Below are 14,116 nucleotides of genomic sequence, written 5' to 3'. Positions count from 1 at the left end.
GATAAAAAAAGTACTTTGATATTTCAGTGAATTTCTAAGATCCTGCTACTGGGAGAAATTTGTGACAACTGTTTAATTTTGAATCAAGCAACTTCTGTGTATGACAAAATATTGTAGAATTTTATATTGACTTCCAGTTCAGTACTTCGCTGTCAAAAGATGCTGATACTACACCAGTAAATTCTGTGCTGAGATCTCCTCTAGAATATCACACATTTCTCTTAAGTTCCTCATTTACACAGGCAACAGCAAGAACAAATTAAAACCCTTTTGCATTAAATAATTTTGATCTTAATTTGCAGAGTACATAACTGTTACATTTATCCCCCCTAAAATGTGTATCACAGTTCCAATGCTTGTAATCTTTGAAAATTACATTAAAAAAAGCCTATTTCCTGAATAAGTGCAGATCAACAAATGCTATTGTATGAAGTAATATGCTACATTGATTGCTCACACAATACTAATTCGTAATTATACATAAACTATGATATACCTGTAAAAATCTCTTACTGGTACAGTTTAAAAGGTTAGACTTCAAGAACAGAAAAAAGCACTCCGAAAACATCTTCAATTTCTATCAGTTTTGGAGTTTTACATATAAAAAGTTTTTGGAGTACACAATTAAAGGTAACTTAAAATCTGCTGACCCTTTCATATTTTTCTTAAGTGCAGAATGTAAAATTAATATTTTTACTATGACCATTATAACAGTAAAAGAGTACAGAAATTTTCAAATAAAATTTCTAGAGATTAATTTTTCAGGAATGACTAAGGACTCAGTTTTACCTTCTTGAAACCATGCAGGGCACAGTAAAGAGCCAGGAATTAATGTAATCTGAAACTCTGGTAGTGACATTTAATTCTCCCTCCAAATTACCCATATTTAAAAAAAACAAAAACAAACACAAAACAAAAAAAACAATACAAAAAAAACCCAATAAATCATCAGAAAAATAATTATCATATTGGAAAAAGAAGTTATTTCTGCAGTACCTTCAGGGGTGATAGCACTAGGACACACATCTTTTAGCAGGTCTCCCAAAGTATGTAACTGTCCTCCTGAAGCAATTGGTCGAAATAGTTTCTGTATAAAAGGTCTCTCTGTTGTTGCCTGTTTCAATAAAAAATTATTAAACCAAACAATTTAAGGACCATGCAAGTATTAGCACTTGAGAGAGGTACATTATAGGACAGAACTAAAGGTTGCACCAGAAGAAACATCTGGTATTTCCACATTCCCCCTGCCCCCCACCTTGCATCTCATTCATCTCATGAAATGCAGGGAAGTTTTTGTTCATTAGCAATTACAAGTAAGCTGTCACTCCCAAAAAACTGTGAAGATAATGCATAGATAGTGTCATGGATACAAGAGTGTTACTTTTTTTTTTAAAGACCTATATCTTCTGTTATGGGAAAACAACCTGCTATAATAAAAAACATCTTAATATATCTTTATTAAAAAAAAAAAAAGTATCACCACAAACTTAGGAGTTCAACATATTCCTATATATTTTGCTAAGCCAAAGCAATACTCTACCCTTAGAGCTCAACAGGTGATTATTTTTCAGATTTCATATCAAAAATTCCAAACCATTTCAGCTGCAAGAACCACTACCAATTTACAAAAGAAAGCATTGTGCTTTGATGGGCAACCTAGAATCTTCTACCTACTTAGGGAATCAGTCATATGTAAAGAACATATATGGCCCACTTCTGCTGCAGATATGCAAAGGATTGCAGAATTATTTCAACTATGCATCTTTCAGTTTAAAGCCATTCCCTTTATCCTATCATCACATGCCCTTGTAAAAAGTCCCTCCCCCAGCTCTCTTGTAGGCCACCTTCAGGTACTGGAAGGTCTCTTTGGAGCATTCTCTTCTCCAGGCTGATCAAGCAAAACTCCTTATTCCCCATATGCATTAGCATAGTTTCCAGGACAATTTGCTCCATGATCTTTGTTGGGCACTGAGGTAAGACTGACTGGGCTTTAGTTCCCCTGGTCTTCCTTATTTCCTTTCTTAAAAAATTGGGTTACATTTCAGTAGGAACTTCACTGGACTGCAACAATTTCTCAAATATGATGGATGGTTACTTAGCCACTTTCATGTGCCACTTTCCTCAAGATATGTGGGGGTGTCTCTCATCCAGTCCCACAGACTTGTGCATGTTCAGGTTCCTTAGGTGTTCTTGGATCTGATCTTCTAGAGTGGGCAGTTCTTTATTTTCCCATTCCCTGCCTTTTCCCTTTTGGGACTTGGGCAGTCTGGCTGGAATATTTGCTGGTGAAGACTGAGGCAAAAAAGACACTGAATACCTCCACGTTCTGGGTAAACAGATTTCTTCTGGAGAGGGCTCACAATTTTTCTAGTCTTCCTTTATCCCTGACATTCCTATAGAAGCTTCTCTTGTTGCCCTTAATGTCCCTGGCCAAAATGAATTCTATGAAATCTTTAGGACTTATTTAACAACTGTGGTTCTGTTAAGGTAGCTCTCTTCTTTGGGTATCTGTAAAAGCAGCTCCCGGGCAGCAAGAACATGACATTGCAAAGACAGGCAAAGTTTTTTTCCTGATAACATTACATCTCACCCAAACTCAGCACCTGAGGCAGAGAAGTTAAAAGTCTCATATTTAACCAACCCAAACATTTTAATCTAGCTCCAAAGTATTGCTGACAATTTTCTGCTAGCAGCTAAATCCCAAAAACAGTTGATGTGCCCTGCATTGAGGAACAAACAATACAAACTATTGCTCCTTTCAATCCTTTCAGAGGGACTATCCCTCTAAAACATTGTTTTAGTCAAAACAATTTTGTACAGGTTTAGTTTTTAAAAATAATTGGATATTCACAGGAGCCCAGTCATAACTCCCAAGTGCTTAATGCCTGAAGTAGCAGAAGTAGAAATAAACAGAAGTATGCAGTCAAAGCTTGTTATCATCAACAGAATTTTATGGTAAGAATTTCCCAAGTGTGTACTGCAATTTCTCATTATTTATTAATAAATTAAGAACAATTTTTTCCCCAGCTATAATAATTTAATGCCAAGAGGGAAAAGCTAAAGTTGTATTTCTCAAGTCTCCCACATAGTTGCTGACTGCTGCAAACAATATCCTTAGCTGCTATCATGAAACATTATAGAAAATGAATTCAATTTTGCATTTTAAGTGTTAAGCAACACAGATGTGGTAAAGTAAATAAAAATCACTGGTCTTCATCAATGTTAAAATGATAAAAGTAACTGCATATTGTTTATACAAAGACTGTGGTTCACAAATCTAATCCTACAGGCAGAGTATTACCCCAAGATGCTTACACACTTCTTCCCTCACACGTAGCAGATGTTTTACGCATTAAAAGAATCAAAAGAAAAGTCCCATCCTACATTCCAAAATATTTATAAGATAACTTTTCAAAGTATCTTAGTCATACAGGAGCATAGTTTTAGAAAACCTTGCCACCACCCTTCAAGTCTAGCAATACAAGACCAGCTTGACTACAACCTTCTACTCCAGTATCACCATCCCCGCGAGTCCTGGCCAGGCCGGATGGGGCTTTGAGCCAACATGGTTTAGTGCAAGATGTCCCTGCCCATGGCACATGGGTCAGGCTCGATGACCTCTGAAAGGCCCCTTCCAACTCTATTCCAAACTATTCTATGATTCCATTTACTACGAGAAGACATGAAGGAACAGGCCCCATGAATAGCTGCTTATATAATGTTGTGTTTTGTACAATATTTGCTTAATCAATCATGAGAAAAAGTAGTACCTGCAATCAACCCACTGCATAACGAATAATGATTTTAAATAATCTACACCAGATCTAAAGGAAATATTCATACAATGTCTACAATTTTGCCAGCTAAAATGATCATACCTTCAACTGAAATTTGGAATTTAAAATTTTTTTTTATTTTACAGTGTAGCTTCCATGTAGCTGTGAGCAGTTCAGGATTCCAGATGCATTTCCAGATAAAACAGGTGAAAGTCAATCAGTAATTGCTAGCCTCTCCAGAGAAAATGCCTTCAAGTATATGAGCATATGAAGACAATCACTCAACTTAAATCTCATTATTTCAAAACAAATTAATATTTTACTCTTTTTAAAAGAAAGTTTAAGCCCTGACTTAATGATAGGAGAGTGAGGGTGAAAACAAATTACACCACAGTGAGAAAGATTAAAGTTATCTGTTCAGAAATACTGGCATTGAGAAGAGTTATAGGTGAGGGCAAGTTTTAAGAGGCCCTTTAATACAGTGCAAAGCTTCACAGGATCACAGACAACCTATACAGTCACATACTATGCTAACAAATGTAACTCTTTCTTCCCTATCATCTGGGAAAAAAAAAGTTGTCAGCTCGCCTGGTCCTTTTCAGAATCAACACAACACCAAACACTGCATGAAATCCACAATTTAATTAGTCAGATACTTTATACAGGATGCATCTTAAAATGAAAAACACAACTCACAAACCACTGAGTTTTAATCTGGAAAAATCACAGTTACCACTATTTTCATGAAGAGGAAGGGATTTGGATTTTCTGCCTAAACACTCAGCTGCTCCTCAATATTCAAACAAATAAAAGTTACCATACATACTGAAACCACAAAGTAAAAAAAGTATTTCTTACAATCCCCACATGTCTATAGGCTGGCAACCTAAAACAATAAAAGCTGAGACCTCCCTACATATTCCATCATATTTTCAGTAACTTGTCAAAATTCATAGTCTGTGCTGCATTGTAATGAACAACTTTACATTAAAAAAAGCTCTCTTAATTTCATAGAACCATTTTGTTTAAATTCACTTAAACTCAACCAAGAAAACAAAATACCAGAGTGAGCAAGATTAAAGTTATCTATCTAAAGTTATCAAGAAGCTTTAGAAGTAACAAGAGTTTGCAAAATAATGCAAGTTACTTTATGTAAAAAAGAAGCAACAGGAAAATTAAATAGTCCCTGAAAATAAAATTATGCAAATATTTGCTAAAATATATTTTTCTATATATTTTAGATGTATTCTACTTTGTAGAAATGTTTTCAATTAAGAATCTCAATGCACAATTGAGATTCTAACTGAATAGCTGATGAGTTGCTGTAGTCACAGAACCATCACAACACCATGCCTGTCCAAAAGCAAGACACTGCAAATCCCCATCTGAAATACTGTTCTTTCACTGGTGCTGAAATGTTGGGGTTTTGTTGAAATTTCAGGATTTGACCTCTTTTTGCTTAATATTAGACTGATTCATTGAGTATTTAATTGTGGAGAAGGTACAAAAATGTTTCTGGGTGGGAGTTAATGTGATTTTTGTTGTTTTGTTTCTTTCCTTTTAAAAAAACCTTTAAAGAAACTTCAATCTCTTTCATAAAGATGATTTTCAGTTCAACAAGCTGAAGTACACACAAAAATGATCTTGTTTTATTTATTTGAAATCTGTCACCTTTCAAACTTCATTAATATTTTGAGCTTCTATTACAAGAGGCATAAAACACACCAATGCAGTATGTCTTTATCCTGTAATCTATTTCTCCTCTCCTCTTCAAATCTTCCAAGCAATAGAGAGCTTCTCCCAGACAACTCACTGCTTCATTCTATACCTTTGATAATTTTTCTATTTCATTTACCCTTTAAGATGTTGGGACTGGAACAACATTAAAAAAAAAAAAAGACTATTTCTAGTATTTCTTCAGTCTCTGCAAAGTCCACCAAGTAGATGTTCTAGTTATGATTTTGTGTGCTTTGAATAAGGCTGGCATTGCTTTTGTTAGCATGCAAAATTTTGAACTGGTTATCTGCAACATCACATCATTGATCAGAGAAAAAGGTGCAACTCAATATAAAACAGAATTAAGTACTTTTAATAAAAGAAGCAAGTAATGCTTTTATACATCCAACACGTAAAAACACAGAAGACAAAAAGAACAGTAGACATTCTCAACACACCTACCCAGAATTACCACAAAAATTGAGTAACTGACAGGACGTGCTGTGAGTTGCAGGACTAGCTATAAAATCAACAAATGTATTAAATCAAAATACCCATTTTTCCCATACTACATTTTAAATTTCTCTAATAAATTAGACATTTTCAGTGGCTGCAAAAATTACAACATATATACCTGAGTTTAACATATGAAAAAAAAATTAATTCTTTCACCTATTTTGGAGTTTGCATCAGAATTTCTACAGTTATATGCTGCAAAAAGGACTCTTTGGTTTCCTCATTGAATTGAAGGTCTTAATCATGATGAACAGGAATTTTGCACTCCCTAATATTTTTGAGAGGCCTGAAACAACAATGACCAAAAAAAGATTCCACAAACAGGCTACACGTTATACATTTAATTACATTAACTCCTGAATTAGTAGTGCAGAAGTTTATCACTAGATTGAAGCTGAAGATGATTCTATGAATGCATGCACATATGCTTTAATATGTTCATGCTAAATGTGTAAGTCTATAATGATACCTCTATAAAACTCCTTAGATGAGGAGGTAATCATCATATCAATCATATGTGTCAAGGAATCACAACATCAAGTGGAGTGAAAATTCTGTTATTCTTGAAAGCACTCCTAAAAATATTAAACAAACTGAAAAACATTTAGGTGGTGTTGAACGTAAATGATCACTGGTTTAAAAGCAAGATGAATTACATGATGTGTTTTCTTGGTGGAAGCTTTAACAGAACTTAACAATGGCCCCCATAACATGTGGCAAGTATTATGTCAAGAATTGATGCAAGTAATAATGCTAAAATTATCTAGTATCTTAGCCAAAACTGTAGTCAAATTAAAGCCACAACCAGAATTATAAACACATCTGGAATAAGGTTAAAATTTTATGTAGTAGAGCTTATTACAGTTATGTCTAGACAATAATATTGAACCATTTTTGATCATGAATGGTTAAGGACTATTCTCCTAATCACTCATGGACAACTTGTGTCTTCCTTGATGCCTTTCATTAAACAAAGCATACTTATGAAGCAATTGCAGTTCTGTCCTAACTTTGTACATAACCAACACTAGTTTATCATTATAAACCTACAGAGAAATATGGCAACTATTTCAGTTAATTCTCCCTTACATTGTTGAGGGCAATTACTTGCTCATCCTAAAAAAGATTAAAGAACCATTTAAAATATCACCCTTCTCAATATTATTTGAACTGGCAGAGAATGCTTCCTTACAATATTTTAGAAAAAATTTAACGTAATAGCAACAAAATGAGTAATTAGAACCATATAAAACATTTGAAAGTTAATGTCCCACCACATGTTCTAATTATCTGAAAAAGGTATGTGTAGTTAGAAAGCACCGCTTAACAAACGGATTAAAAATTTAATGGCCTGAGTGCATTGGGACACTTCACAACTGAAGACATTGCTTAAGTTTCTGTAAGTGTTTGTGTAGATGCATCATGTTGTCTACACTTTTCTGCACTCAAAATACTTTCTGATGTTCAGACAGATATTTATATACATTGATGAGATCTCCCTACCCCCAAATCTTTTCTTCTCTAGATTGAACAGCCCTGGCTCCCAGAGCCTTTTTTCACCTTTGATGTTAGATTCACTATTTCCTCTCAGTGGTCCTTTACAGTACTCTCATCCCATAGCTCCATGTCTCTCTTGAACTGAAGAGCCCAAAACTTGATTCCAGGTGCGGTCTCACCAGTGTTGAGTAGACTGGAGGGATCATTTCCCTCAAGGTGTTGACACCTCTCATCCTACAGCAGCCCAGGATACAATTTACCTTCCCTGTCATAGGTCCCACTGCTAAGGTCCTTTTGTACCTTGTGGGTCATTTTTAACAAGAGTATTTATTGCCAAAGGTTCCAATTCCATACAAAATGTTGCAGAAGTATCACTCAAAATGCCTAACAAGCATGGCTGAATCACATTCTGGCTGTTGCCTCGTCTTTCCAATTATCTATTAAATTTTCTTGTGCAGGGAAAGTAGCACTGTATTCTTTGAACAGCTGGATTTGAATTACTTAACATCAGGTGAATTGGACAGGTCCTAGAAGCAGAACAAAGTCAACACTTGAAACACACAGAGCAGACAGGAGGCAACCATCACACAGCCAGAAATAGCAGAGACTAAATACAAAAAACAGCTTCAAGAGGCAGTTTTGTTGAGCCTTGAGAAGACAAACACACCTACAATAAAAGCATGGCCTCAAAGTAATACATTTCCTTCCCAGGAAATAATTTGTATTTGTAGCTGGTAAAATATCAAGATAACTGAAGAGTTAGGGACAACAAAACTATAGTGCTCTTCACAGCTGAAGCGCTTTATATGCAAATGCAGACCTAAGCCTCACTTAAAAATTGAGTAATTGAACACTGACTACCTATCAAACAACTTTAGAAATGGATTTACATCCACAAAATCAAACACTACATTACTTGCTGAAGAGCAGTAAAGTATACAATATCTCAAAAATCTCTTTCATGCTACTTCAAACCATTAAATCCAATAATTTGCTGTAGCTTTCTACAGTAATGATTAACTAAAAGGAGCTCCAATAATCAAGGGCAGAAAAATTTTAAAAAATTGTTTGCTAATTCATATTGTATTTCTAGAGTGTGGTATGATATCCCACTTCCTCATAGGTTTGTTCCATTCCACATTTACCTGTAGAGAATTTGCTTTTACTCTTCTGGAAAATGCAAATAGAAGTCTCAGTACTTTCAAAAAAAGAGAACACTTTCTGTATTTTCTAATCCTCAATTCTGTGCAAAAGTTAACCTGTTTTAGTCACCTATTTTATTTAAAAAGAAGTAAAGGTGGAATGCTGATATTGGTAAGTCAAAACAGGTACTGTCTGTGGCTTTCATCTCTGGAGAGTTTTACATCAGCATCAAGAGATAGCTAGGCTTAGTTCTATGGGCATTGCTTATGCTGCACAGCCACAGAAATAACCCTTGAAGATGACATTCCTCATTTCTCTGAAGAAAAAAATTACATATCAGCTTTTCCACTTTTTCTGAGGAAAGCAGCTCACCAACTATTTTTTAAAAATTTTGCTACTACATCAGAGTACAATAGCCAATCTCTAGGAAATACAGCTCCAGGTCGGCTTCAGGTAGGCAAAGTCCCTTTTCCCACAGCATAAGCACATGCCCACATTACAAAATATGTGATGAAAGTGGCAAATCTCTTTGCGTTGACTGCAGCAAGTGAAATGGAAACGTAAAGCGATCAGCTTTAATGAGGAAAGGCAGCAATATACTAAAGAACACTGAAATTAAACTATAATATCTGCAAGTAACCTTACACAGAGCCAACTCAACTGAATTCAGTTTCATTCATTGTCTTCATCACAGCCTCTCAATGTATTGACATTCTTAAGAATAAAGATTCAAGGTTGAGGTAAAAAGAGCAATTTAAAAAAAATTGCATACATACACTAAGTTTCCTAACAAATTTAGGATGATATATAAATATACAAGGTTACCACTTTAATGAAACAGTTTAGGGAGCTACATTCTCATGGTTTAAATTCAAACTTGAACACTTACCCAAACTTATTTACACTCAACTCCATTATCATAAGAGAATTCAAAGAAAAGACAGCAATTGAAGAGTTTTATACAATACCAATTGGTTAAAAAGTTGCTGCCAATTTGTAATTGGGGGGTGCATAAGAGATAAGATTTAAGGCATTTTCAAATTGCCAATGGACTTTCTTCCCCCCACAAGAAGTGTTTATTATTCCATTGTAATTCAAGATGTACTTTGGCTTAATTTATTAATTTAGTAGGATTCTACTGGTTTTTCATATACTTAGATTCTTGGGGATTTACAAATAACTTAAGTATTGCAAGATTAAAAAAGGATTTAAAAAAAAATACTACCCATTTTACTCCCAGTATGCAGAATTTAGTATATCCCTAATTTTTTTTAAAACTAGGTATAATGTAACTCAGAACCTCAACAAACTGTTTCTCATACAAGCAAAACTACTTTATTCATTGTATACAAGCTACATCTACACTCAACCCGGAAGAATTACTGCAGCTCCTAGTGACAGGCCTGAACTAGCTTAAAACCATCCAGAGCTCAACCACAGCTGAGAATCAACCCAAATCGAGGTTTTATAGCTCCATCTCCTTCCCTGAGCACTGTGCAACTTTTACAATAGCTTTGAACTAGGCAGATTGACAGTTTTACAGGCAACTTGGGCATATTTAAGGAAACTTTAGTCACGTTTTGACAACAAATACAATTTATCATCTAAGATTTTTTCTTTGAAACTTTGATTGACAGCTCCCATGCTGTACTAAGATTCTTAAAGGCACAAGGCTGAACTCGCACATGGGCTCCTGAAGTCTTTCAAAAGAGCTGCATGAGCACTCCTTAACATAGAATATGTTTAAAAAGTCATCTTTAGCAGCACGGGTTTGAGCCAGCTCATTTCACTGTGCACTGTGATGCATAAGAAAAGCTTATGCAATTACAGAACCTGTGGTGGAACTGCGGTGACAGTGACCTTCAACTCAAGGTGAGAACAAGTCAAATTGCTATTACTTTCAGCACAGAACAAAACAAGCCAGTTCAGAAAACAAGTATTTAAGGATCACACTGCCCCTGTGCAATACTAAATAGAAGTGTTTCTTTCTCTTCCCCCTCTCCAATCATGAGGCATGAGGAAAAATATTTACCAAATAAAGCTTTTAAACTTTCTTATTCATAAAGCTATCATTTTGAAGAAATTTAAAACTGGTGAAAGTGTGCTACTGTTTCTTTAGTACTGAACCATCAGTTATTAGAAAAACTTTGTTTCTCTTCAGCACAGAAAGTCAGCTGAGGCCAGCTGTTACACAAATCACCATTTCACATGATTTTCCTATTCACTCAAACTTCTTCCTTGTAAAAGGAAGTTTTTAAGAAACAAATTGTCTATTTTCAGCATGTCCTTTATGAAAGCGTCATTTCTAATAAATAATAAAAAATTAAGATAATGCACACAGGTCTGTTCAAGAGCATTCTACAATAGCCAACAAAATGCTGAAACTTGCTGTGTTGTGTTGCCCTCTTCAGGTCGGCAACATATTTTCTACGTATCTTCCTTGACCAGGTATTGCATTGCAACTTCTTTCATAACATTTTTCAGATCTGAAGTTTCAAGTAGCAACTACCTTCACCTGTATTCCACCAATGCTTGAAGCATTTTGGTTTAATATCTTATAAAAATTAACTTTATTTTTGTCCTTTATGTCTCCCTAACCTCAATACTAATCTTGAGGATTATCAAACTATCAGCCAGCATTTGAAAAGATAACTAAAAATCAACTTCAGGACTGATAAGAAAGTCTCATGACAAGAGGCTTAAAAAGCTCAATTGATTCAGTGTAGCAAAGAAAGCTCCTGATACCAACCGATAAGTGAATATGGGAGGTCAGAAAGTCAGTGACTTTAAACTGGGGTAAAGCAAAACAGAACCTAGAAACTGAAGTCAGGCAAATTTCAGACTTGAAATGCAATGGAGACTTTCAACAGCAACAACAACAACAAATTTAATAATCTACTAGCATTAAAAGGCAGATTTATTATTACTTGAAAACTCTACCATTAGACCCAGTATCTTTCCAAACAATCTCTTTTGACCAGATTTTTAAATAGTTATCATAATATGGGCCAAATTGTGTTGTTGATTTGCATACTTGCAATGGGTTTTGCAATTGCTTATCTGAGCTCTGCCAATTAACATGGAAATATGGATGAAACAGTCTTCAATTGCTTGGAAATGGCCATGCTTGAGCTTGTTGCAACAGATATTAATAATGTCTTAAAATATTTTATTTCCCACTCCCAGTTTTAGAGGACAGGTAATGGTAAACATTTATGTTGACTTATACATCTCAATACTTCAGCTTTGATATAAAGAGCAAATGTTGAATTTAACTTATATATTATTAAGTATGGAGAACTTCACTTGTTCCAAAGGAAGATAAACACCCTCACAATCTGTAACTGCACAACTAAATCTCAACATCTTAAGGGACTTATGATAGGAAAATCAGTTCAAAGTTAAGGCCTAGTGTGTAATTATAAGCAATAAAATTAATAAACTAATCAAAACCCTTAGAAAATGGAAGTAAAGGAAATGCTCATTCAATACCAAATAAAGGAAAACACAAACAATCGTAGATCATCCCTCATTGGGATGGCAAACACAAAACAGCCAGCCTGCCTCAAGCAATTGCAACTCTACAAAAACTCCAGAGAACTCGGCATGAAGAGTTTTCATTCACTTGCCTTCCAATACTTTTGTAATTTTAATCACAAGAATGAAATACAATATACAGATTTAAATCCCACACAATCAGAGGGCAGACTCCACAGAAAAGCATGAAGTGGTTGAGCATGACATGGGGAGAAAGCAAGAAACAAAAACTGGGGAGTGACTACAAGTTAAGTGCACAACAGCTGAGACTCAGAATGCTCCCACAGCAAGCAGCAGTTCATCAGAGCAGTCTCTATCAGCACGTAGAGACTCCTCTCCTGACTAATATGCCCTGTCACAGTGCCTGGAGCCAAAGACTGATGAAAACTTCCTGTCATCTATCAGCCAGTTTGTTCAATTAGACTGTGAAACATCAGCTGGTCTTATAAACACAGGGGGAAATTCCACAAGCCAAACTAGCTCTAGAGTCAGACATAAAAAGCTTGACACCTTGAATTCAAAATATTCTCAAAACATTACTATTATTTTCTTTCTTGCCATTAAAGAACAAGTGCAAAAAGCACTCACACTCAATTCTACAGTACTATCAGATAAAAAAGCAAAAAAGCTTTTGTGCACCTGTCAGTTGAAGACAAAGTAGCTTACACCTGTGAAGAGATGAAGTGGGGGAACTTCTTTTTTGACACATCGAATTAAAAGTACCACAAAAATATAGTATTATTTTTAAACTGTCTCTGGTAGAAAAAGTTTCCACCTATGTCAAAGGTTTATCTGGTTCAAGTTCCATATGACACAGTTAACAGAATATGAGAGACAGCTGGCAATAAAAACACCAAAATATCTTCACTAAAAATTGCCAACAAGTTGATCCTTAGTGATTCTCAACCTTTTTTCTTTTTCATAATCTACTGTAGATTCCAGGATTCTGGTCCAATCTTAGCTGTTATACTTCAAAGAAGAGGTGCTGGACAAGGGTTTTTAAAATTACCTGTGGTTAGTTTAGTTCTGACTTACCCAAGTATGATGTTCATATTTTTGTCATTTCTTTCTCCCACACACTTCATCAGATTTGGTCACCACACAAGGTATGATTCATATTATTCTTTAGAAATGTATTTTAGTAGACAAACTTTTCAACCAAAAGAGTTTTTGAGTTTTTTAAATAATGAATTCTTCAGTGAAAAAGATGTATCAAATCACTTTATTTAATGCATTCTTTCTGCAGCAACTTTGCCAATTCACATTTAATTGCAGCCGAGACTGGTTTTTCTTACTTGGTATCATAATCTAATACAATTTTTTGAAGGAAAACAAATTCATCCACCTCCTACTGCCAAAAAGAAGAAAGTTCCCTTCATAGAATTTCCTTCTAATAATTTGGCATAATAGAAGGTATGGAGAATACAAGGAGGAATGCTTCCCATTGAAGGCAATGCCTCATTTCCTGCCATCCATTTGTACATTCTTTAGTACTTACAAGAACACTGTGTGAAGACACACAGGGAATAAATATCCACTGCAACATAAACTCAGGTTAAATCTCAGGTGTTTATGCAGAGATACACAAGCAACCAATTAGAATGCCAAGAGGTCTCCTACCAGCACTAATGGAAATTAAATGCATTCAGGGTAAGGGTTAAATGCATCTGAAGAACACTTTAGAATCAGTTATTTTTCCATATGCAAGTTTGTCACTAACTCCTTGTTTGCAATTAAATGATAATCTCACCCTTTCTAAGGCTTTCTGAAAATTCCTTTAAACACATAGAGCAGTAATCACTACACACACTAACAAACCAAATGAAAAAGCTAGAGACATTTGCACCCACATTTTTAAAAAGACTGGAAATATTCAGAAATGCTAAGAGCAGCATTACTGAAAATAACATATACCAACCTTCTCAAAGGTT

General features: G+C 35.0%; 1 protein-coding gene across 2 annotated transcripts in view; it reads right to left on the bottom strand.

Annotated features, from left to right (window-relative positions):
* Positions 1-14,116, bottom strand: part of ATG5 (autophagy related 5) — a 71,276-nt gene that overhangs the window by 25,111 nt on the left and 32,049 nt on the right. For both annotated transcript variants that reach the window (XM_021553822.2, XM_021553823.3), the window contains one exon: positions 997-1,114. In XM_021553822.2, the coding sequence (XP_021409497.1) occupies positions 997-1,114 (118 nt within the window). The remainder of the gene's footprint in view (positions 1-996; positions 1,115-14,116) is intronic.

Source organism: Lonchura striata, chromosome 3 (assembly GCF_046129695.1).
Source record: "Lonchura striata isolate bLonStr1 chromosome 3, bLonStr1.mat, whole genome shotgun sequence".
Taxonomy (NCBI): Eukaryota; Metazoa; Chordata; class Aves; order Passeriformes; family Estrildidae; genus Lonchura; species Lonchura striata.
This window is presented reverse-complemented; position numbering and strand designations above follow the sequence as displayed.